General features: G+C 41.1%; 2 protein-coding genes across 4 annotated transcripts in view; both read left to right on the forward strand.

Moving 5' to 3' along the window:
• The first annotated feature begins 425 nt into the window (after positions 1-425).
• METTL22 (methyltransferase 22, Kin17 lysine) lies at positions 426-12,654 on the forward strand. Of its 3 annotated transcripts, none has more exons than XM_061992729.1 (11): positions 426-477; positions 1,760-2,110; positions 4,319-4,669; positions 5,029-5,069; positions 5,155-5,299; positions 5,761-5,832; positions 6,417-6,470; positions 7,639-7,719; positions 9,091-9,193; positions 9,941-10,109; positions 11,604-12,654. In XM_061992729.1, the coding sequence occupies exons 2-11, from the start codon at positions 1,981-1,983 to the stop codon at positions 11,637-11,639; spliced, it is 1,182 nt and encodes a 393-aa protein (XP_061848713.1). In that variant the 5' UTR covers positions 426-477; positions 1,760-1,980; the 3' UTR covers positions 11,640-12,654. The 3 variants fall into 3 exon arrangements, with proteins under 3 accessions (XP_061848713.1, XP_061848715.1, XP_061848714.1); XM_061992731.1 differs by lacking the exon at positions 426-477 and adding an exon at positions 541-613; XM_061992730.1 differs by lacking the exon at positions 426-477 and adding an exon at positions 630-804.
• A 7,623-nt stretch (positions 12,655-20,277) lies between these two features.
• Positions 20,278-25,061, forward strand: part of ABAT (4-aminobutyrate aminotransferase) — a 56,720-nt gene continuing 51,936 nt past the window's right edge. The window contains exon 1 of the mRNA XM_061993010.1: positions 20,278-20,376. The gene's annotated coding sequence lies outside the window, so the exon portion shown is untranslated. The remainder of the gene's footprint in view (positions 20,377-25,061) is intronic.

The following is a 25,061-nucleotide window of genomic DNA, read 5'->3' on the forward strand; positions in this document are numbered from 1 at the left end:
AAGGAAGAAATGCCCACCTCCCTCCATATATTTCCCATGTTTTGTTCTGAAGCTGTTTGGATTTTTTTTTCATGGATCCTGAGGCAGGGTAAGCAATGCTAAAACCAAGAAATTAAAGTAAAAAATTAGGGGTAAGGACATATGTTCAAACTCCGGGCAACTGGTGTGGATGCTTTAGCGGCAAACCTACACGCGGCTCGTGCTTCCTTGTGCTGACTCCCCAGACAGATTCTGTACACAGGGTCTAGCGATGGGTAATTCTGAAGGACCCTATAGGAACACGGGGAAACCCCACGGCGCCACTTGCAGCCTGAGGGCCGCGTTGTGACCCACGCACCGCAGCCCCCGGGCTCGGCGGCGACCGCCCAGGCGCTGCTCGGCCGGGCACCGCGGGGGCTGCCGGGGCGCGGCGTCAGCTGCGCGCCGGAAGGAGCCGTCGCCTCCGAAATGGCGGCGGGAGGTGCCCAGCGGCCGCAGGTGGGGGGCTGCGGCTCCGGGTCGCCCCGGCAGGCTCGCTGAGGGGACGCGCTCGCCTTGGCGCCTTCCCGCTGCCGGCGCCCAGCCCGCCTCGGGCCTGCCTGCGGGCCGCGCCGGCGCCGCGGGACGGCGGGAGGTGAGGGCGTCGGGCTGCGCCCTCAGCGCGGAACGGCGCCCAGCGCTCCGCTGACAGCGCGCAGCGGCCCCGGCCCCTCCGCGGCGCGCGGGGAAACGGCGGTTTGTGGCCTGGCATCGAGTGCAGTTTGTGCACGGGTTGCTGCTGCAAAGGGCGGGTTTGGAGGCTGGATTAGGTTTTAATAGAGTGTTGTAAGTGAAGTTATGACGGCTGCCTGTATAACTTGAAGCATTTTACACATGTTTTTGCGATCTTGTTCAAGCACAAGCAGATAATAGCAAGTGTAGCTTAGTCTTCCAAGTCTTCTGAGATGTTAATGACAACACAATGGTTTTTACATGAGAAGTATTAGGGCTGCTTATAGCTGGGGAGACCTGGATGTCTCTCTTAACTAAATCGCTCTCATAATGCTGGATTATTTTTGTGTGTGATCCAAGACATAAATTTTGTTTTCAGATCTATGGTTCATTAGTGTTTCATTTAACTCTACATCAGAATGTCAAGTTTTATGGAGCGTGGGGAAATAAATGTCTGTTCAGAAGAGGTAATTAAATTGTGCCTTAGGACAGAGATGCAACTCAGCCTTGGGCATTAAGTGATGAGGATGATTTCTGGTGTTTCTGTGTTCTGTTTTTATCTGGGAAAGAATAAAGAGCACCAAAGATGAGAGACATGAACTGCCCAGTTAATGGAGGGATAAAAAAAGAGCTGATTTTTCTCCAGGAAAGTCAGATTCTCCTTTTTCTAGGGGACTGACCTATGATAATGCATTTAATTAGTTGTGTGCATTTCTGAGAAAATCCAGAGAAAAGATCCTTTAAAGGGTGAAGTTGTGCACACAAGGCATTATTTTCCTTGGAAGACCTTGATTTAGCATTGTTAGTCTGTGCATTCATAGTAACATCTGGGTTTTTTCCGGGAGGTTTGTTTTTAACACAAAGCTGATTAGTAGCTTTTCCTAAAATACATGATGTCTGACAGTGAGCTAACACTAACTAGATGATTCTTTGGAGCATTGTAAAAGAGAACATATTTTATATTAGAAAATATTCTAAACTTCTAAAATATTTCTATTCTAAAATATCTCTGGAGCAACATTCAAGGAGTGTCAGGAAATCACTAAAAGCCGTCTGTGTTTGGTTTTAGGTTGAATATACTGATGTGCAACTTGCTGTCTTGTTGGACCATGGTGGAGCTTACGTGATCACTTCTTGCTTGAGGTCTTCTCAGATACGATCTTGTGAGGTTATCTTGTTGAGCAGAACTGCTACTTGAAGCCTGTTAGCAGAAGAGCATCAAATCACCTCGTGACACCACTTCACAGAGGACTACTTGGATACTGTAGATGTTCCTCTCACCAGCACATCATGGTAGATGTAACAGAGGTGGAGATGGATAACTGCACCTTTAAAAGTGACACTGTACTTTCTGATGTTCACTTACACTGTCCAAACAAAAGGCATCTCATGGTACGACTGAATGCAGTTGGACAACCAGGTAATGGCTGTTTGGACTGATGGAGCTGTATTTTGAGTGTTTTCATATCCTTCTTTGACTGGTTGATGTTAATCATTACATATTTTGTACCAGTTAGAAACAGAATCAGTTCCTACTCAGTCTTTAAGAAGAAAGGTAGCTGCATTCTCCTCATGAATTTAACTACAGTAATGAAAACTATTCATGTAGAATTTGTAGACAGCCTATCGTAAAAAAGAAATTTTAGATTACTTTCTGAGAAGATGTAACCAAATTAACTTGCTTACAAGTTTAATTGTACTTATTTAATTGTTCATTTAGCTGTGATCTCAATATAACATTTTGAGCATCATGTTAAAACGCTGGGATGTTTCTTGCATACAAAAAGATGAGAAGCCAGGGGTTTTAAATAGCGTAACTAGAGTTTTAAATAAAATTGATCAGTAATTAATATATGCAATTTAATAAACTCTTTATGTGGTGATTTACCATCTATCCCAGAGGCTTTTAACAGCTTGGATTTGAGGGGGTATTTGTTTTTTAACAAAGTGACAACAAGAAAGCTCAGAATAGACTGACTTCTATAATTTGAAGAGTCAAAGCTGTGGTGGAGACTAATTGGCAAATGCCTCTGACTGCCAGCTTGTAGGTTTCTATAAGTTGTCAAGGAAACTGACCTTGAAGCTGCTGGTGAAGTGTCCTGCAGAAGAGTACTGCTTCTGCTGCCACAGAAGCACAAATTGTTTTTTTAACCCAGTTGTGACATTAAAAGTATAACTCTTGCAGATGATATATGTAAAAAATCATTACTTTGGCTTTGGCAAAGAAACAGGTTATAATTTTGACCCTGATCAGGTCAAAACAAGGTGATGAATGCTGTGGTGTATCTTCAAAGTGCTTAACATTTATTTGCTGTGACTTTGCTTGATGAAAGGAACCTTTCAACGAAATGACAGCATGTGCTACCTACTCTGAATGTACTTGTCTTGGGAAATTCCTTTAGTTAAGACAAGAACTGGTGTGTAGAACCTCACAGGGATTTAGTTTCTGCTGCTTTGGGTCAGTTTTACCTTACACCTTTTGAAATGCTGTGGAACATGCAGATGATCAGAATGGACTTGGAGAACAAAAGCATTTCGTTTGTTGATAGCATCATCCAATTTGTTAAATATTCAAATAGATTTGATCTGGTTGTCACGCAGACAGGAAATGACTAAAGAAATTACTGAGCTAGGATAGGCAATGAAGATTTTATTAGGTCTAGCTGAGAATGGTCTCTCTAGAGAAGAGCTCTCAGGTTACAGTAGACAAATTTTGCTTTCTAAAGAAACTGGAATAGAACTCCATAAATTGAGAAATTATTGAAAGCAACGGTGGCAAGCACCTTATCTCTTCCCTTTTGGTGTAAATGAACATAATTCTAAGACATTCTTCTAAGGACCCTGGTGATATTGACTTTTTTCACTAGTCATATCTTGCCTATTTATTTATTCTTGATAGAAGAAACAGACAAATGCCTGTTCTTTCCCATGTGTTGTTTACAGACAATACAGATTCCTATAATTATAATTGCAAGGTCCATGTTTGGATGCTGACATCACTGGATGATAGCTGCAAAAGGGTTTTCTTTAATTGGTTTATTGAGAACAATGGCTTTATTAATTTAATCTCCTCAAAGATTCAGTTTGAAGAAGTTAAAGAAAAAAACGTGTCAGCATGTCTGGCTTTGGCAGGCTGTTTCCTGTGAGTTTATTTCTGCTTTCTCCTACTCATACTAAGCTGATTTCAAGACTTGAAGTAATTCCTACTTGCTTTTTACTAGAACACGTTTGTTTCTTATAAGGTAGGAATTGAATCTTAACTCAAAGAAACAAATTCTAGCTTGTCTTAATTCTTCTTTCAATTTGGTTTGAGCTTGTCTCAACAGAAGATCCTTTGGAGGAAGAAAACCTCCCTTCTGCCAGTTGTTAAAATACATGTTCCTAAAGCAGATGGAAGTGTGGATTGTGGCTGAGTCAGCCTGCAGACTGGGAAAGTGCTTTGCTTATTTCTGACAGAACTTAATAACAGAAATATTTCTTCATAGCAAATTGAACTATATTTCAAGTTATCCATATATCCTCTAGATTTTTAACATGTGAAATGCATAACAAAATTTCATGCATGTGGAAGTTGTACATAGATTCTATTCTTACCTGGCACTTTTTCCCTGGCTCTGTGTTCTTACAGTATTCCTGTCATACTTCAAACTCCTTTGGAACACAGACAATTCAGCATCTGAGAAACACGTGAGAGAAGCTAAAACAGAAAGAGAACACCAGTACAGAAGTGAAGATGAACTGTGTGACAAGGACAGGAATAATCTGAAAAAAGAAGGAGAATTAAATAGTGAAGGAGTAGAAGCTCTGCTAGATGATGATGGAGACTTGGAAGTGGTCAGAAGGCCTCGAAGTGCCTCTGATTTAGAAGCGGATGATCTTTTGAGGAACAAAGTGTATCCTGTAATTCTAATGAAAGGGAAAGAAGATGCTTTTGAAGATGAAGAGCAAGAACACGCTTGCAGTAATGTTGTTAAAATAGGTAAATGGCAGGCTTACAGTGAAGGGGAAATGCAAGAAATATGTTTGTGTAAAACAAAAGAAAAGTAGGTTTTCTTTAGAAGTGGAGCAGTGGTTGTTAAGTGAAAGGAGATAATAAAAATAACACATAATGCTGTCATAGTGAATTTACCATTACCAGTCATTTAGGCAATAGTATACCATGGGAAACAGTACTCAGAGTGGAGGTTTCAGCTTATCTAGCATTATTATACAGAATGAAGAGTGTTTAGTTCTATATTTCAAAGGGCAACGTGACTTGATTTTCAAATTTGCAACTGTGGAACTTGATTTAAGCAACATTTTGAGATAATTATTTGTGCTCCACTTTCATTTTCCCAGAACATACTATGGCAACCCCCCTAGAAGATGTTGGTAAACAAGTATGTATTCTCCCTTGTTCTATCTTGCTCTTCATGGACTGGGCTTCAGAAGTTACTCAGTTTTACCTGCTTTTCTTATGCACAGGTCTGGCGTGCAGCCTTTCTTCTTGCTGATTACATTCTGTTTAAACGAGACACATTCAGGTGTTGCTCGGTGCTAGAGCTTGGAGGTGGCACTGGAATCACAAGCATTATCATGGGAACAGTTGCCAAGAGAGTTTATTGCACAGGTAAGACAATTATTTGTATTAAAGATATTCATAAAACTTCACAAAGCAGTGCCATCATCCTGGCATTTTCATCCTCACCTGTTCAGTTGCAGTTAATATTTTCTTCATTAACATGTGTAAAGCTGTGTTGGTTACTGAAAAATGACAAGAACTTTTTCAGCAGATTGAAAAAAGCAGTACTACTTTTAAGCTCAAGAGTTTAAAAGCAAGATACATTACCATGACCTCAAGATAGTGGGCCTAGATTAAAATAGATAGTACAGGCATCTAACTTCATTCTTCAAGGGTGGCTCAGAGTTTAGTACTAAAAGACAAAAGCAAGGGGCAGTTGATAGAGTTCTGAATTTTCCTTCATCTCTTCATCTTGAGAGAAGCTTAGAGTATTAGTCTGAAAGATCACAGGTGTGCATGCCCATGCAAAATATTCTTACTTTGAATATCATGATCCCTTTTTTTTCCAGATGTTGGTGAAGATCTTCTGGCCATGTGTGAACAAAATGTGGCTTTAAATAAACACCTGATAGAGCCAGGAGGTAAGTGCTATAGAGGCAGAATTTGTGCAGTTGCCAAGACATGAACTGCTTCGGGATTAAGCAGCACAGTCTTTGACTATCTAGCATCTTTGTCTTGGTTAAATGTGACTCATTTAAAGAGAAAGATGCAAGATATCTACATGGGGTCTGTAATGGGACAGCTTCGTTTTGAGAAGAGAAAAATACTCTTTCCCTGGTCATCATTTAAGACCAGCTGTAGCTCCTACACAGTCATTGTGTGAGTTTTACTGAGGCATCTGGGAGGATCACACATATCCAGGTACCAAGGGTCATATAAATTGAGGGTAAATGGCAGAGGAGGAGTGTTGGAAAGCAGACGTATTTTGCTGTTGCTACGTGTAAAAGAGAACATAAATTGTCTTTTTCACCATTAAATTCATCTGGATCTCTTGTGAATGGGTAACTGGTTTTGTATAGTAAAGGGTTTGATGTTCATCTTTGTTTCACATGTCTGTACAATACATCTTCATCACTTGCTTCACTACAGATTTTGACTCTTTACTTTTGCTTAGGTACTGTCTGAAAGGCCATTTGTGACTGATGTGATCTTTCTTCACCCACAGGAGGGGAAGTTAAAGTAAAGGAACTGGACTGGCTGAAGGATGAATTCTGCACTGGTAAGTACTTACAATAGGTCCTTTCAGATAGGGTTTAGTGGTTTATTTGAGGGTTTTTTCCTATTAGAGCCATCAAGAAAGCTTATTACATTGTTCATTAAGTCCTCCAGCACACACACCTCTATAAATAGTTGAAAGTACACTGTTGTTTTTGGGTGCATCACTGCTGTGTGAATGAGTAAGGAAGGGGTTACTGATGGGCTGAGAATAAACAAGTGATGGTTGTCCTTTAGTTTGGTCAAAAACCAGAGATGCAAAAAAGATGTGTCTGTTATGTGGTAATATTGGAATCCAGGCACAATGATGTGGAGTTGATGTGATGATATTGTGTGTCTTATGACTCCAGGAATACAAAACTATAAAAGGTGATGGAGAGGACAGATAGTGCTTTGAAGATACATAAATACTTGTTTTAACTGTCATGGTGAATGCGTGTTTTAAATATTTACCAAGGGAATGTGTTTTGTTACTTTTAGCAAAGTAAAGACAACTAACTTGATTCACATTTGAAGTGCAATTAATGATAGTAAAGCAAATCGCTTTCTAGTGGTTGCAAGATCAACATGAAATTTTAACACTAGGTTGTATGAAACCTGCTTTGTAGATTTTTATTTAATCAGTTGGATTTGATGTAGTGCTTCTGAAAAAAATAGAACAACTATTTAAGCAGGTGAAAACATCTTTTACTCATTCAAAAGCCTCTCTTGGAGCTCAAAAAATTCTGGTTAGTGAATGTATTTGATACTGCCATTTGAAAAGGCTTTATGTTTTTTAGGCTTTCAGGGAAAGCTGCTATGTTTTGGCAAAGGCTAAATTTTAAAAAACATGGTGAAATGGGAAACTTAATCAAAACTTGTATGAAGATACATTTATTTTGTTATTTAAAGAAGTATTTATTTTAATCTAGTTAGATCTGTGATGTCACTATGGGATAATAATTGACTGGAAATTCTAAAGTCAAGGAAAACCTTCTGCCAGTCAGCCTTTGGGGAGGATTGGACATAAAACAAAGCAAGCAAAGAATGGAGAAAGTCTCTGATTTACCTTCAGTGGGGTACTCCATTTATGGAGTAGCAGATGAATACTGAGTTAAGAAGTTTCTTTTTTCTAGCTGTCAATCATTTGAGACATTTAATCATGTACAACAAAAACATATTATTTGTTACAGAGCCTGAAGCTCCTTACAGCTGGTCTGAGGAAGAGATTGCTGATTTGCACAACCACTGTACTGTGATAATGGCAGCTGATGGTAGGAAAATACAAACAGTAAGCTTTTAAATCTATGAGTAATAATTTAAACATAGCTTGTTTGGTTTCAAATTCTAATAGGTCAGATCCTTACCTCATTTCTCAAAGCTCTGCCTGAAGTGTTACTGAATTAGCAATAGGAGGACAGATGTTGACAATTAGCTTTTTCTTTCATTTGCTGTGGTAATTACTTGTGACTAAATAAATTACTCAAAAAACATAATCACAAAGAAGTGATGAATTTGACTTTCAAAAGAGTTTTGTTGTCCTGACTTTCTCTTGCATCAGATAACCTCTGTGCAAATAATGATAAATAGATGGGGAGACTAATACACTCTGTAATGTGAAAAACATTTTCAGATGCTGCACTTGGCAATATAGTCTTTGGATATCTCTGGGATTTTTGTTTGGTGGGTTTTTTTTTTTGGCTTATTTAAGTGAAAGATTGAAAAATGGCAGTCTACCTTATCTGTATGGGAAAGCCATTGTTGTTTTGATAGATAAACAAAAGAGGATTGGTTTTAGTTCTGATATTGAAAGATGTGGCAAGACTGTTTTCCAAGGAGATATGGTTCTAATAGTATATTGGTCACTGTCTTTTTTGTAAGAAATAGACTCTCTATACATCATGATGTCCTGTCTTTTTTAGCTTTGGAGAAGATATTTCCAGGCTGAGAGAAAGCTTGTTGAAGTTTTCTAAGTTCTCAGACTGAAATTATTTCCATTGAAAGGAGGGAAATCTTTAGAGAAAGTCTGACATAAATAGCAGCAGTGGATATTATGACAGTGTCACAGAATCACAGGATGGTAGATGTTGGAAGGGACCTTTAGAGATCATCCAGTCCAACCCCCCTGCTTAAGCAGCTCCACCTAGATCAGGTCACTCGGAAACATGTCCAGGCAGGTTTTGAAAACCTCCAGAGAAGGGGCCTCCACACCCTCCCTGGACAGCCTGTGCCAGGGCTCCCTCTCTTCAACAGTAAAGAAATTTTTCCTTAAGTTTAAGTGGAACTTTTGTGTTGCAGCTTTTGTCCGTTACCCTTTGTCCTATCACTGGACACTACTGAAAAAAGTGTTGCCCCATCCTCCTTGACATACACTTCTCAAATACTTGTAAGTATTAATGAGATTCTCCCTCAGTCTCCTCTTCTTCAGGCTGAACAGTCCCAGGTCCCACAGCCTTTCTTCATAAGATGCTCCAGTTCCCTGATCATCTTGTCAGTTATTGCCATTAAAATATGATTAGATTTATTATACTTAGATTTAGTTAAAACAGTGACTTAGGTGATTAGAATTGTTTCATGCCTGACACTTAAGTAAATAGTACACCTATACAGTCATATTTTATGCTCTTAAACTCTCTTTTTTGCAGTGTTCTATGATGATGACCTGACAGATGCCTTGTTCAGAACATTGTACAGAATCACACACAACTTAAGAAATTCTTGCACAGTTTACCTAGCGTTAGAAAAGAGGTAGGTATTACCAAGAACTTAAAAGGCACTAAAAACTTCATGTGCTTGCTTTATGTGGAAGAAACATCTGATTTGATTGAAGACTGGCTTCTAATTTTCACTGTTTTAGTTGATCACATTCTGCAACATATGCTCAAGACAAGCATTTGTTTTTATACATGCTTAATTTTTATCAGTTCAGGATTTGAGTTACACGAGAGTTTGGCTTTTGTTGTCCTACCTTTGTCTTGCATCAGATAACCTCTGTACAAATGGGGGTAAATAGGTGGCTAGGCTGATGTATTCTGTAGTGCCTGACAAGAAGTTCTCCAGCTTAAATACTTCTGTAACAGTTCCTCTGTGCTTTCTTTCAAGGAATCCTTGGATGTTTTTAAGTGGTCATGTGTTGCAGTCCACTCGTAACCTAATATATAAATAAGCTTTGTTTCAATCTCTAGAGATAATTAAGCAATAGCTATTTATAAGACTTGTTGCCAAGTGTTTGTCAGGGAGCCAAGCCAGTGATTCTGTTGTGGTGAGGTGCCTTAAAGTCCATGGCAAGATTCATCCAAGAGTTATTGTCTATTAATGCAAACGTAAGCCTTGTTTGCTTTTCAGGAATAGCAGGGGAGTTAGTTGTTTTTCAGCTGTGGAAGTTAGTTAGTTACACTGAGAGGACCCACCTGTTCTGTTAGCTGAGGAAAGTTGCATAGCCCTTTAAGATGCGTGGATAGGAGCAACACTTTCAATTAAATATTCTTTTGCCAGGCTGAACTTCACTTTAAGACATATGGATATTACATGTGAAGCCTACAGTCATTTCAGAAATACTCTAAATGATTTGGAGAACCTCCAAGGTAGAAAAATGAAATATACTGTGGAGCCCATTAAGCTTGATTTCTGCCAGTTTCTTGTTTATGAACGAATTGAGCAGTTGGTAAGTGACATGTATTAGAATAAATGTAATGTGTTTGGCTAATCATCCCAAATTAGTTTTCAGCTGTTTACTTAACATAAAGGAAGAACAGGAGAATAAACATTACCTTTTCATTTAATTTCGTTTTGCTTTCTGTTGTTTTAAAAAGATTCTTCTTTGTGCTTACACAATCTATGTTAGATTGACATAACGTAGCCTTTGCTATCAGCAGGAGCACAGTGGCTCAGATTGCACTTGTTTCCTCAGTGGTGCAGAAACAATCTCCATTACTTTGTAAAGTACAGTTTTTGTGATTGACTAGGAAATGGGACCAATCTCTCTCCTAATTTATTTTTTGCTTATAGAAGAGCTTTCACTTCATAGTTTTAGTTAGTTCAGAGTTCAGGAACTAATATTCTGGTATCTATGAAGAAGTCAATTAGCCATATTAGCAGATAGCCATAAAGTTCTGTAATTGTCAAATATGTCAGATACAATATTTGTAGTTATCTAATTACCTCCCAAGCACTTAGGGTTCTCTTTCACCATTGTTTTTCCAATTGTCTGCCCTTAGGAGTATTATGTAGAGTAGCTAACAGCTCACTAGCTTCTGGAACAATACAGTCTAATAGATCTTCTCAGAGAACTTGCAAATCTTGTACTGGATTGCAAATCTGTTACCAAAAAAAATGATGTTCCTGTAGTCAACATACCACAGTCCGATTTATTTTACTTAATGCTGATACCTTCAGGCATAAGACATGCATGCAAAAATTTAAAACAAGTTTTATAAGTACACTGATGTAACCTGGAGTATACCTAAATGTATAAACTCATCCTCTAGCCTTTTTGCAGAGGGCTACTGGTCTTTGAAACATGTGCATTTTTGAAACACCTACATTTTTTATTTATCATGAAGTATATTGCCAGAATTCAAGATGTTGTGGTGAAATGTATCTGATAGTCTGCTTAATAATCTTTTGTAAAGCCTATATTAGTTCATTCTCTGAAAAGAAAGTGGTTGTTTTTCATCCTCATTCTTCAACAGTTTCAGGAGGGGGATGTTTGTCTGAGATGTGCATTTGTGAGATCTTGATTCCTTAGTAAATTGACTATTTTTTCAGTTGCATTTTTACTGGCATTATTGTAAGTATTTGTCAAGATAGGGTAAGAGAAAGAGCAAAGTTATCAGTCAAAATTCTGCAGAAGGTCAGGCAGAACAATGAAATTATTTTCAAGCAAGTTGAGTGATACAAATCTTTTCTTTAAACAAAAAAAACACCTGGTACAAGAATGATGAAATTAGTTCTGTTGCTCTGTCTCAAAGATAATTTGGTGTTTGTTCTATGAGATTACAGAAATGGATTTAGTATCTATCCACAGATGGATACTATGTATAGGAGGAAGCATTGAGTATGTCTTAAAAGTTGTCTTTGAGTGGACATGTTGAACTTTTTTAACTGCAACCTACTGATGTGAGAAAATACCTGTTTGTATTTTTTTCCACTCCTACAGGAACTGTGGAAGGTCATTGCTGAACGCCTAACATGACAGGAACATGAGAAAATAGAAGATCTTTAGCTAGATAAAGGGTAAAAGCTTTTTTGAAGATTCCTTAAAGAAGGATTTTCATCTGAAGAAAAGCATTTTCCTGGTAGAACTGTTCTCAGAAAGTATTAGTCTGCAGATTTGCTTGACTTCAGTAAGTTTGGGGTTTGGCACTTAGGACATGGTTTCTTTGATGTTGCTGTTACGAAGCTGTTTAATATTTATCTTCAGAGCACACGGTGACAGTGATACAGTGACTTGCTCTTTGGGATGATGACTTAGGTTTTAGAGCCTGACAGAGAGGTGTTTAACCTTTTCCATGTGGCTGATTTGCAGATGTCATGCATTTTCCTTTTTAGTTTTCTGAATATGGACACTGTTCTTGGTCTCATCCCAGTTCCACATTATTTGTGTTTATGGACGTTTATGTAACAGTGTTCTAGGGTGAGACTTGTTTGTCCTTCTTAGGTTTTGTTTTAAACAAGCTGTTTATTACACCTAGGCCATAATTTTCAGTTTTTCCTGTCTAAATAATTCTAATTTGTGGCTGCTGTCTGAACTGAAAGGAAACAAGATGCATTTTGTTTGAGCCTTTTAAATACTCCATAGAGGTCTTGGAGCTATATTGTCTTGCTGGAATTTTAAGCTGTTCTGTCCTTTCTCTTGAGGGTGAGCAGACACCACGTGAAGTGATGTGGTATGCTATTGCTTTTTAAATGTTTGAAATTCTACCCTCAACATATGAGGCTGGGGAGGAAGCGACCGAGAATGTCTTACCCCTACAAGTGGGAGGCAAGTTCAGTTTCTTAGCTTTTGGATTAAAATGCAACATATTAGTGAAATCTCTCCAATGTTATTCATGGAATTAAAAGTCCACTTGTACTTTTAAGAAGTTTTATGTGTTGTATTATGTTTGTACCACTTGCTCATTGGACACTGGAAACTCTTGTGCCTCCTGGATTCTTGATGAAGCAGTTCCAGAGTGTGCATATATTATATTAGAAGCATTGGGTTGAAAGTCTATCTTGCATTTGCTTTAGTTCAAGTGGCTTAGGTCAATTATTTCATAACTTGTTTATATGTATGAAGACATGTTCTTTTTGTGTTCTTTAATGAGATGAAAGGTTATTAGATGACAATGGCCTTTTCCTCTGAGTATAGTCAAAGCAAAAATGACATTAGCACGTATCTGCCTAGATTAACACAGAACTTCTCTCTCAAAACTCTCGTTTGAACTTCAAAGATACAAAATTGTATTTTAATCCAATTTCTTTTTGTTTGTTTGCTGTGTTGTAATATTGTTAACTTTGGTAGATTAACTGAAAGCAACTGGTTTTGAATGTAGCTGCTTGTTTAAGTGGGATTTTTTGAAGGCTGTATCAAGAAATTAATTTGAGCTGATGTGAAATAATATGTGCAGTTACAGAAGATTTTTGCTTGCACAGGACTTTTGAAAGTCTTTGGAATCATCAACAGAAACTCATGTGAGTAGAGAGATACTGTAAAGTAAAGTTCAGCCATTTTACTGCAACTGGCTTAAATTAACGTCTGACAAAGATTTCTATAGTTGTATCTTTGGTTGAGCAAATACAAACACCATGGCTGCTTGGGGAGCAAGCTGAAGCGGAATTTCCATGTAAAGAAACAAAGATAATCTTTCAATTGAGGTGAAACAACAGCTTTGAGGGTTCAGTGACTGAGTTTAAAGGCCGAATTGCAAACTCGGAGATGATCCTTTTCATTGATTATAAGGAATAGTCAAAAATAGGCAACAATTCTAAGAACACAAGAGTCTCACAATGCTTTAGCCTTATGGTGTTTATGAGAGATAATATAGCATGTCTTGCCAGAGAATTATGCACTGCTACTTAAGGATATTGAGCATGGATGCCACCTTTTCAGTTTTGACTTCAATGATACTTTAAATATGTAATTCATAGTAGGTGTTTTCAGAACTCAACATACAAATTTACACCTTTAATAGTTCATTGTTTATTAAGATGATTAAAAGTGAGGGATTGTTTACTCTTGAGCATACAGATTATAATTGGGAAACAAATTAGTGCGTAAAATGATAATGCCTTGAGCACACTGTTGGTATTTCTGCAATCAAGAAGGATTTTTTTTTTCTGAATAAAGCATGATTTAAAAAATAGTGTGCTCCTGTGATGATCTCTAAATTTTGGAGTATTGTAGTAAGTAATCTTGTTAGATTGGTTTTTTTGGCAGTCCTTTCTTATACCTGGCTGGTTTTTTTGGTTTGTTTTTTTTTTTTTACTGTGTGTTAAACACAATTTGCCTTGATTTTTAGCCAGACAGAAAGGAGAGAAAATATGATTTTGAGAGGGAGAAGATGTCAGTGTGTACACAACAGCCCAGTGCTAATTGTGTGATACTTTACAACTCTTACAAGATGTCGTGTCAGGTTGGATGGTCTCAGACTGCTGAGCTACTGGGGGAGAGTTTGCACATTTCATTGTAAAACCTTTTAGAATTCTGCTGGCCTAGTCATATACCTCTTTTTGATCACTTCATAGCTAGTAGGGAAAAAAAGAAGAAAGAGACAATGTTTCTAGTCAGCATTGCTTGTTCCTACAAGTCCTTTATTTCTGTGAAGGGGAAGGAAGAAAAGGTAGGTACTTAATCTGAAATTGATTGTTTCTGCTCTGCCATGGAGCCAAGCTTGGAAGGATGTCATTTGGAAAACTGACTTGCTCCTCTTCTAAATAAAGTCATTCTGCACTTGGCCTGCTTCCAGATTTGCATGCACCCCATTGGTCAGCCAGATGGATTGTTTTGGGGAGAGAGGGAAGCAGGGGAGATGGAGGGGAACCTGTGGAGCTCTTGAATTGCATCTATTTCTGATAAAGGAGTGTCCCAGTTTTCTTGGCAATTGTGATAATGGATGGAAAAATGATCTTCCAGAAGGAATCTTGCTTGAAGCAAACTTTTACTTTTGTCACTGGTGTACAGTGAAATAACACATGTCCTTCCTTAGTCTCCTCACTGATAAAGATGGTAGACATCCCTGTCCTGCTTTTGTCTTAAGAGGAACATGGATAACCTAATTTGAGATACTGATCAAAAGAAGAACTTGAACTTTTCTGTGACATTTAAATGAGCGTTGTAAGCTGATCACATTTCTTGGAGAGCTTCTTTGTTGTGAACATTTGTTCACAAAAGTGAACTGATGTGTGTCATTTTGCATTGGGGAGAAAAGTTGTTTAAGATAGTCACTTGATAGGATACATTATGTATATTTATTATCACTGTATGTTCTCACATGTAGGTGGCTATTCATAGACCATACTTGTAGCTCCATCTGCTGTACAACACTTTGAGTCAAAACATTTTACAGTTTGTTAAACACCCTGTTCCTTTCTGGTTTAACAATATTGTATCTTAGAGTAACAGTTTAGCTTGAATACATAGTTCATCCTTTCTCACCTACACTTGCAGATGTGTGTATTAGAGATGATGTTACCATGGAAAGGATCTTTAAAAGTCCTGTTTAATTACTTTTAAACAGTAGCTTTAGGAGGCTGCCTCCAGCAGTTTGGGGTTTTCAGGAAACATTCTAAGAAAAAGTGGACATAATCTTGTGTATGTGGTAGGGACTTCTGTTTCATTAGAAAGACTGAAATCAAACCTCAAAGTTTTATAGTAGATCAATCCCATCAGGTTGTCTATTAATTGACTCAGTTGTTCTCATGAACTTCTCCATATACTACTAGCTCCAGTCCTTTATCATTGTGACCAGCAAATTAAGGGCTTTGTGGTGCTCCCATTTCCAGGACTGGTTGGTTTGTTCTGATGTTTGGGGTTTCGTTCTGGTGGACATGTTCTTGAATAAATAGTTTTGTCTGTTTGAGATTTCTGCTGTCTTATATGTCAAGATCAATGTCCCAATGGATTCCCACATCTTTTGTTAAGGAACCAATATAATACTTGCTTGTCTCTAGTAGACACAATGTGCTTAAAGTAAATTATTAAATTGATTATTTCACAACAATAAAAGTGACTAGAGTCAATTTTGGAAAGACTTAAACGTGCTTTACCAAGGGCCTTGCAGTATTATATGATTTTATGAAGATTCATTACACTTTCTGAAGCATGGACCCACATCTTGCTAGAGACCAAGGGGAAAAAAACAGCAAAGAACTTTATTAATTACAAAACAAAATGGGAGAAATCTTGGATAGAACATGAGATTCCCTGAAAATAGCAAGGGTCAGGGAGTGATCCATAGTGGTTCTAGAATGCAGCACAAGGAATTCTTGGAAACTCAGCAGGATTTGGGGAGGCTGAGGGATTCCTACAAAACTGAGGAAATCCTAGAAAGTAGTGTTGGAGTTTTGCTGGAAAGACAAGAGTGGTGAGGACTGTCAGGAAGCAGCCCAGGGAACTCCAAAAAAGTAATGGGAGGGTAGGGGTTAGTGGTTTGGAAGTGGCTGGGGGATTCCTGGAAAGTAATGGGACATTCAGGAGCCCAAATGCCTGGATGATGCTTACAAGTAAACTTGATCATGATGTGTGAGGTTTTCTTCCTCTAGTGTTCTTTTCATAAAAGAATAGGCAGCTACTGCAGAAGCAGTCTGCTTTCAACCCTCTGTGCTTATTTTATGTTCTAGTTGTAAATTTTTCCCTCCTGTAGTGTTGGTTATAGCAGCTGTGCAATCTGAATCAGGTTTTTTGATTCCAAGGAAGTCTAATTGCATTTCTTCATCAGATCAATGAGATCTAATCCAACTAACTCCTGTGATGCAAAACAAGGCCATCAGTACAGTTTTGCTGCTAGGGGTATAAAGAGAGAACAGACCATTTTGTTGGCAGTGGATCCTCTTTGGGGTTGTATGAAACTGTCTTCTTAACAGTACACGGCATTTTAGCAAGCTGATTTCTCTCAGTCGTGTGCCTGAGGCCACAGTTACCAGTAGTCAGATTGACGGAAGCATTAAGGCCAAATGCTGCTGATTATTTTAAAGGCAGTTGTTGGTGCTGAGCACAGAAAACTAAAGACTGCTGCTGAAAAGTGGATGCTGAATTCCTGTGTATCTGCTTGTGAAAGGTCAGAGGTAGCTGCCTGCCTCAAACTCATAGAGATTTTTCAGTTTGAAAGGAAATTGAGACTTATTCACTTAATGCTTAGCAATATGTCTTTAAAATGCAGTTCACCTCCTGAGCGTGATTGTGGTGTTCATAACCTGAAAAATACAGTTGGCAGAAAAGAGCTTTCCTGTAGATTAATCCCAAAGGTTAGGGACTGAAAATTTTCTTAAGATCCATGTGACAAGAAATAGAAAATGGAGAAGGAATTGAGCTAGTGAGTAAGTAATAATTCTTCATTTCTTCCTGCATTCCAAGACTTGTTTTCATTTATTCGAAGACATTGTCAGAGATAAACTAATTATTGTTAACCAAAACCAGTCAGGTTCTAGTCTTGAATGAGATCTGCCACAGCTGCTAGAAACAAGCTGTTTCTTTTCAGACTCTTGTGTGTGTAGTAGAAGCTCTGGCCCTTTTTCATTTTCCCCCTATCCTCTAAAGAGAAGGTTATGCAGTGTTTTTCATAGGACCAAGTATAAATTGCTAATTAGGGTGATGACACCTAGAGAGTTACATCAGACTGACTAGGTAAGCATGGTGTGTCCTGTGCAGAAGAAAGCAAGGGGAGGTGACAGTCTTTGGAGGTTCCAGTCAAGTAGTAGGACTATTTGACAATGAGACACTTCTTTCTGTTAGGCTGTCAAATGCTTTGGCAAAAGGTCCAAAGGCTTCTATTTTCTTGCAGACTTCATCCTGCTTTTGTGCCACTCATCTCGACCCTGACTTTCTGTGTGTCCTGTGTGTCTGTGCAGAAAGTTGGAGCACCAACATGGTCAAGGTTGAGCTTGGGAAACCCATCCTCTAGGCCAGCAGCAGAGTGCTGTCAGGTGTGTTGGCAGAGCGTGCTGCTCAGAGGCTGCTTCCAGCAGATGGCATACAGGGTTTCTTTTAACAGCACCCAAATGAAAAAACATCATATCTCCATCCCTTTGTGTGTGTGTGTGTGTTTACAGATTGCTTGCCTAAGCCAGTCCCAGTGGTGTTGGGAAGAGGAGATGCAAAGAAGCATCCTTGGCTTCTTCAGCAAGGCAGGTGTATTCCTTAAGCTCCTGCTTCCTTTGTATGAGAGGGTTTCTTTTGTAATGGGGTAGTGGCAGCAAATTGTACTCTAAAAAATTCCTTTTTCTGATGGATTTTGTTCTCTCCAGTTTCTCATGATTCTGAAAGAACAGGAGTCTTGTTTTATGTTTATGCTCTTTAAGACTTGAGCTCATCAGGCAATGAAAATAACATGCTAGCACCAACTCCAAAGGAAATAACTTACTTGGAAAGGAAGGAGAAAACAATTTGTTGTGGGGATATGATCCAAAAATACCTTTCCAGGCTTTGAGTGCAGTTTGGTGCTAGAACAAGTGACTGCACATTGGGAACTTGTGAGGTGCACCATCTCTCCATTCTTCAAGAAAGGGTTTCCCTTTGAATAGTGGCTATATTTGGTAGTGGATCAGATAGTGGCAAGTAAGATGTTGATAATAATGTAAAAGTAACATTAACTCCTGCCTCAAAAATGAGGAAAAATACATATAATGAGTTAGGCAAGGAAATTAACAGTGAGTTGGACAGAAGATGCAGTGAGAAAAGTAAAGTTTACTGCTCTGTAATGACCCAACTCAATTCCTACTCGATGGGACGTCCGTAGCAGGTTTACATTGTGTGTTGATCAGAAGGCACACCAAGAAATTATCTGCTCAGTTTTCCTCTCATGGCAGAATTGTAGTCATCTGAGAAGCCTGATGGCTGTTTACCTTCTTTCATATTAGAGACTCTTATGATAGAGAACCTTTATTTCTCCCGGAAATCTGTTCCAGTGCTTCATTATCCTTTCTGATGCAAAGGTTTTTGTAACTGCTAAATTGCTGCCTGTCTTGCAATTTTGGACCATTAACTCTTTCTTACTGTAATAAACTGACAGATGTCAGGGTCCTACCCAGGATAAGTGGAAATGGAGAAGCATAGATGGCCTAGCTTCAAGTGATGTGTGTGGGGATAGAAGGGTCTTGTAACACCATCTGCAAATTGATAATGCTTGCAGCAAACAGAACAGCTCCAGCTCTGTGCCTGCAGCATTTCTGCCTTGCATCTGTCCCATTCAGCTCTCCTGTCTAATGGCCTCCAGCTGCTCTGCTGTGATACCTGCTCCAGGATACTCCTTGGAGCCTTCAGTGGAGATACTTGAGAGTTAGGCAGGGTCTGACATCTCCTGTCTCTTGTGACTAAACATACATCTTGTTATGAATCCCAGTGCAGGAGTTCTCCTGTGAAGTTATCTGAAAGGGGAGAGGAAATGTATTGGTCTCAGGAAAGGGCGGGGAGGTGGATGTTTCAGAAGCTTCTTCTGGCCTTTTGCTAATCACGTCTTGAGTTTTGAACAAAACCAAGACCAGGAATGAGACCTAGAATCCTGTTGAGCTGAGAGTCCAGGTAGCATCAATGTGTTTACAATAGTTTCTGTTGCGGAGGAGCTACATAGTATTTATTAGTGAGTGGGAGTTTAAAGGGAAGTTTTGTGTCTGCAAACACTACGTTGCTGAACTAAGCAGCAACAGAATGCAGCAGTGTCATCTTTGCTTATGGAGAAACTATCGTGAAAGCTTAATATTGTTGAGCAGTCCCACTCCCACACCATGGAGAGAGCTGATTGATTGCTGATGTTTTCAGAGGGGACTTAATCCTGTCTATAAGCTTACTGATGCATCAGCTCCACTGCTGACCTGATCTCATCTGAATTCTGGACTGTGTTGGTGGTAGGGACATGTGTGATGTTGGATGGACGTGTTTGTGTGCCATCTGCATGTTGTGGCCGTGTGCATCACATCTAGCTGCTTCCATCCACTACTGTCTACAAGAAAAAGGTGTTTGTTCGAGGTCGGGCTTAAATATTAGTGAAGACTTGGATTTTAAATTCGGAGTTTTTCATCAATACTAGCTTTAATTGGTATTTCTGAGCTGTTTTAAAAGCCACAATGACCTTGCTAAATGAAATATACCTCAGTGGTTGCAGGTGGAGGAAAAGACGGTAGGTATTTGTGAAGCTGCAAAGAGGGGAGACCCCAGTTCCCATCACGACTAGCAGACAGCCCCCCGCTCCACTCCATTCAGCTGTCGAGGCCATGATGCACCCGAGAGAAGTGCAGCGGTCCGAGGTGCAAGTGGAAGCTGAATTCCAAGCTGCTCGTGAGAGCAGTGGGATGGAGGATTGCCTTCCTCGCTTTCCCTGCCAGCCGCGACAGGTAGCCCGCGTGCGCCACCTCCGCTCTCTCGCGTGCGGGTTCCAAGCCCGCAGCGGCGTCTGTCCCGTGGGCAGCGTTTCCCGAGGCCCTGTCCCCGTCTTTCCCCCGCCGCCCTCGGGCAGCCCCGGCCCCGCGCTGCCGCCCGCCCGGTGCGTGGCGGCTGCCTTCAGCGCCGCCCCTCCCCGCGCCGCCGGGGGCGAGCCTCAGCCGCGCGCTCCCATTGGCCGCGCCGCGTGCGGGGCCGCGGGCAGCGGCGCGGATTGGCTGGGGCGCGCGAGGCCGTGCGGAGAGCGGCGGCGGGGCCGCGCAGGCAGCGGGCGGTCAGTGCGGGGGCCTGTGGCGGCGGCTGCCCGGCACGGCCCCGGGACCACGGAGCGCGGCGGCTGGAGGAGACGCAGCCCCCGGTGAGCGGCGGAACCGCGTGAGGCCGGCAGCCGGGACGCTGTCTGTTCGGGGCGGGGGGCGAAGCTGCGTGAGCCCTCCGGCGCTCCCCTCCCGGGGACCCGCTCCTGCTCGACTAGCAGGACTCCCCGTGGTTCCCTCTGGGTGAAGGGCCCGCAGGTTGCCGGGCAGCCGCAGGTTGCCGGGCAGCCCCAGCCCGCCGGCACTTCTCTCTCGCCGCCTCTCTCCTCGCAGGCGGCGGTGCGCCTCCGCGCCGGGGTCCCTTACGTTCCACCCTGCCGCTCGGCTTGCGATGAAGGAGAGCGGGCTGCCCTCGCCCGCCCCCTCCGACGCCCTTCCCGCGGCGAGAGGCTGCCGGCCGCCCTTCCATCACCGTCCCCATCCCCAGCGCCCCCCTGCAACCAGCGGGGTGACGCTGGGGCTTCCTGAGGGATTGGACGCGCCCCCCTCGTCCTCTCGGCTCCCGCTGGGCCAGCACGTACGTGCGGGTGAGCGGCAGCGGCCCCGCCAGCCGCGGGGAAGGGGCTGGCGTTCGGCTCCGCGCTCGGGCGGATCAGCACCCTCGGGGAGTCCTTGTGTCGCACCTGAGCGCGGTTCTGGGCCATACGAATGCCAGGCAAGCGCAGCCCGCAGCCCTTCCCATGGCCTCGGGGACCCTTCTGAAGAGGAGGGTTCATTATCCGCCGGTTGGGCCGCGTGTGTAAGGTGTGGTGCCCCTCGCTGCTGCACAGTCCGCAGGGCTCGTCCTCGACACGCGAGTGGACCCTGGGACGGGCCTGGGGAGAGAAGAGGGGAAGGGAGGGGAGGGGAACGGAGCACGAGGGCTCAAAACCTCTGACAAAATATAGGCATACTGCGGGGAAAACATGGTTAGCTTTACAAACAGCACTCCTCTTCTTAATGTGTTGCAACCAGCTGAGTGGAAATCTTCAGTAATGGTGTTTATGGAGGCCTACTGCTACACTTCCAGCTGAGATTCATCAGTCCTTTTCTTGTTTTCCACCTAATGCTTGTGATGCAAAACCCAAGCCACTAGCTCAGACTTTGCCATGAGACCTCCCTGGTATCACTTCCCTTGTGCCTTCAAGTAGCATGTTGCTGTTGAGCCAAAGCTTTGCCTTTGCCTGGCTTGGCTTTTGCCTCTGTGATTCTCCTCTGTTTGGAAAATAAAGTGAAGAGGATGGCATGCAAAGAAACAGAACCATTGTGGGAGATTTCCAAGTAATTTTGTAATCAGTACTGAATGTTCAGGCTTACAAAAACTGGATTTTGCCCTGTAGTTCAAAGGCATGGCTCATGGATGTGAGCTCTTAAAAGAGTCTTTGCTCCTTTAATCTGAGGCAAGGAATTCTAACTGGTGTAAAGGGATTGTACTAGTGGTACATGGTACCTTTTGGAAGCTCTACAATGAGGAAATTACCTATTAAATCACAGACTCTTAAGGGTTGGAAGTATCTCGAAAGATGATCTAGTCCATATAGAATCCTATTGTTGTCTGATTATTGGATTATAAACTGAATTTAGGACAACTTTTTTCAGCTCTTGTTGCATTGGCTTGGGCTTTCTTACTGTAATTAGTGTTTCTATGTACTGGAGCAGTGTGAGTGTCGGGAAAACGGTATCAGGAGTGAGTTTGCCTTCTCTGGTTACATATGCAAACTTGGAGGTCAATGATTCTAAATCATAGAATCATAGCTCATAATACTAAAGCACAGCATGTGCAAAGAAGGGTAGTATCTGAATGTCGAATTGTTTCTCATCTTTAGCATTTAAAACAATTCACAAATGAGATAATTCTCCCTAAACTGACTGTACAGGTGAGAAAACTGATGTAGATAAAGGGAAGGAAAGCAGTTCTTGCAGGTAACCTGCTGAGTAGCCTGTTGAACTCTGGATTGGTTTTCAGGTCTTCTGTGTCTGCAGTCAGCCAATGATCTGCCATTGCATTGTGTTGTACCTCTAGGACAATCTGGAGTGCAAAGGACTGTGATGCAGACACTCCGAGATAATGAGACCTGAGTCTTGAAGTGTATGGTGTTATTAGACAAGCTGACCACTTGTGAAATGCATGAGAGGGGAAAAAGTGCAATAGAATTGCTTTCTCTAAAGCCCAGCCCTTTAGTCTTCTGAGGAATAACAGGCTTAGAGGCATACTGTACAGGGAGATGTCTTGTGCATTCAGATACAAAGTAAACTGAAATAAGTGGATAAAATTGGATATAGATGTCCAGGAGGCAGTAAGCAAGCACAGCATGCAAATAAACAGCAAGCAAATCAGTAGGTGTCCTGCTGGCAGCTGTGCTGTCATTTGGAAAGGAAATTAGCCTGATCTGGATTCTTTCAGAAGCAGAGGGATTAAGATGCTCACAGCCAGTGTGTGTGTACATCCCAACCAGTCCTTGCTGCACCTTCCAGCAGCTTACCAGTCTGCAGGTGGTTCCCCTTGTCCAGTTTGGTTTCTATGGCTGCTTAACAGTGAAGCTTCAGAACAGTTTGTACCATGCTTTGTGTACCCCACAGCTGTATTTGGCAGCAGTCTCGCAAAGCTGCCTGTGTGTTTGTGTACATCTGCACAGACCTCAGCCCTGCCCACATGTGCTGGCAGGGACAGCTCCTGCCCTCAGAGGTGCAACTGCAGACTCTTCTTCCTGGTTTGTACTCTGATTACTGGGCCTGAATTAAGGCAGCTCCAAGTTAGCTCATAACATACACCTCTACTGCTGCTTAATTGATTAATTTCACTGATTATAATGTTAGGGTTCACAGAATTAGGAAGATGTCACAACTGATCTAAGACAAATTGACTGTTATTCTTGGCTTCCCAAGCTCTGTTTTGTGACTTCTAGGATTGAGAATCCATTCCAGAAACACTTTAAAAAGTGTTTAGCTGCCTCGAGCACAAATGAAGGTTCCCTTTCTTATTCAGTTGGAAACAGCTTGTGGAAAAGTCTCAGAAAAATGGACTTTTTAACAGCACTATATGTGTGTCCTGTATGAACAGGATAACATTCGTTGTTGTATCCCAGTGGTTCGGATACAGCCTTGTTGTACCTTAAAATCTTACTGTAATGGCTATGTACCAGAAACTTATAATCAAATGATGACTCTTTGAGCTTGGATGAATCTCTTGTTCTTGGCTTTGCCTTTGCAAGAGGAAGTGGAGAGAAGAATACATCTTGATGGGGTAAATCTCGGATCTCATGTAAGACATTTTTCCTTTTGAATTGTTTTCAAAGACCATTTGGTTCCTCCTTGTATGTTGCACATTGTCAACAACTGTACACTATTTTTGTTCAAGCAGGCTTTTCCAGTAGTGCCTACTCTTGTTTTATAGTTCTCTTATAAGCTCTCAAGAGTTTTTCAGGCATAATGATAAGCCTGAATCAAATAGTGAGATATCTTAGCCCATTTGAAAGAGTAAGTAATAGAAGAGAGATGGATTCCAAAAGGAGAGCAGCTAGTACTGACATGTGGGAAGCTGTGAATGTATAGGTAAGTAAAACAAAAATGACACATCAGGGGCACTGCAGCTCAAAAGACAATGAATACAGATAATTATCAATGCAAGGCTATCTGTAGAAGGATGGATATGCTTGAAAACTTACGTAACAGATTTATCTTTAAGGAGCATGAAAACATCCAATTCTTGTTCCAGACTGATCTGCTTTCAAATTCCTTTGTGAACTGAAGATACTGCCTTAGGGGCTGTGGCTGCTACTAACTTCAAGTAGGTAATTCTGCCAGTTACTGCTCAGTGGCTTTAAAGCCATACATCTCTGTCCCATCTTTGTTTTCAAAGTTTGACATCTGTTTTATCAAATCACAGCCCTGTTTGCTAAAATGATGGCTATGGGCCATGAAAACAGATAAAGTGACGCTTTCTTAGCCATATAGTGCTTGTGCAAAAATAATGGTATTCTGGAGGTTTTCCAAAGCACAAAAAGTGTATAAAACAGAATATTGTCCTGAACTGTTTCTGTGGCTTTCAGATTCTTTTCTGATCTGTGAGAGTAGGATTCTGTTCCATGTCCTTGTTAATACAAGGTTGTTTGTCCTTCCTTTTGCAAAATATTTGTCTGTTCGTTTCCCATCTTTTAGTTAGCCAGATACTAGAAATTCAGCAGAATCTATTTGCAGCAGAGGGAATATTTTCAGAGACTGTTATATTCTTTTGAAATGAAATCCCACTTTTTGCAGCATGAAGTTTAGCTTCTGCCAGCCTAGTTTGTGCATTTGGAGGATTTTTGCATTTCATGTGTGGCAGCTTTGACAGTTTTAAAATCTGTTGAGGAAATAAAGATATGTTCTAGTTTTTTTTCTGGGTGGTCATTTTACTGTGCAAGCTGGAGCTGACCTCACTAGCTGCCTTTGTGAAGGTTTATTGCAGTCGCTTTTGAAGATGTACTTCTGAAAGCTTGACACTAACAGTGTCAAGGACACAGATCTGCCCTAGGGATGAACTTACCTTTTAAAAAATGAGAAAGTTGTCCTGTGCTGGTTCATGTGAGAAAGCACTAAAACCACTCAAGTAAAAGTACTGCCTTTACTAAACAAATGCTGCTGCCAACTTGAAGAAAAGGGCCAGGAATGTGAACTTAGTTATTAAAACTTAAGTGATTGCCCTTTATATTGTCTATGGCAGTTAATTTTGTGAAACTCTCTTGGTTTTAATGCAGGAAAAAAAAAT

This window comes from Colius striatus, chromosome 3 (assembly GCF_028858725.1).
Source record: "Colius striatus isolate bColStr4 chromosome 3, bColStr4.1.hap1, whole genome shotgun sequence".
In the NCBI taxonomy this organism is placed as follows: Eukaryota; Metazoa; Chordata; class Aves; order Coliiformes; family Coliidae; genus Colius; species Colius striatus.

Excerpts from the sequence above, each read along its gene's own strand:
- METTL22 (XM_061992729.1), top strand. The coding sequence starts at position 1,981 with ATGGTAGATGTAACAGAGGTGGAGATGGATAACTGCACCTTTAAAAGT. Across the intron at positions 6,471-7,638 it reads GAAGGATGAATTCTGCACTG|AGCCTGAAGCTCCTTACAGC; the intron begins GTAAGTACTTAC and ends TATTTGTTACAG. Across the intron at positions 9,194-9,940 it reads TACCTAGCGTTAGAAAAGAG|GCTGAACTTCACTTTAAGAC; the intron begins GTAGGTATTACC and ends TTCTTTTGCCAG.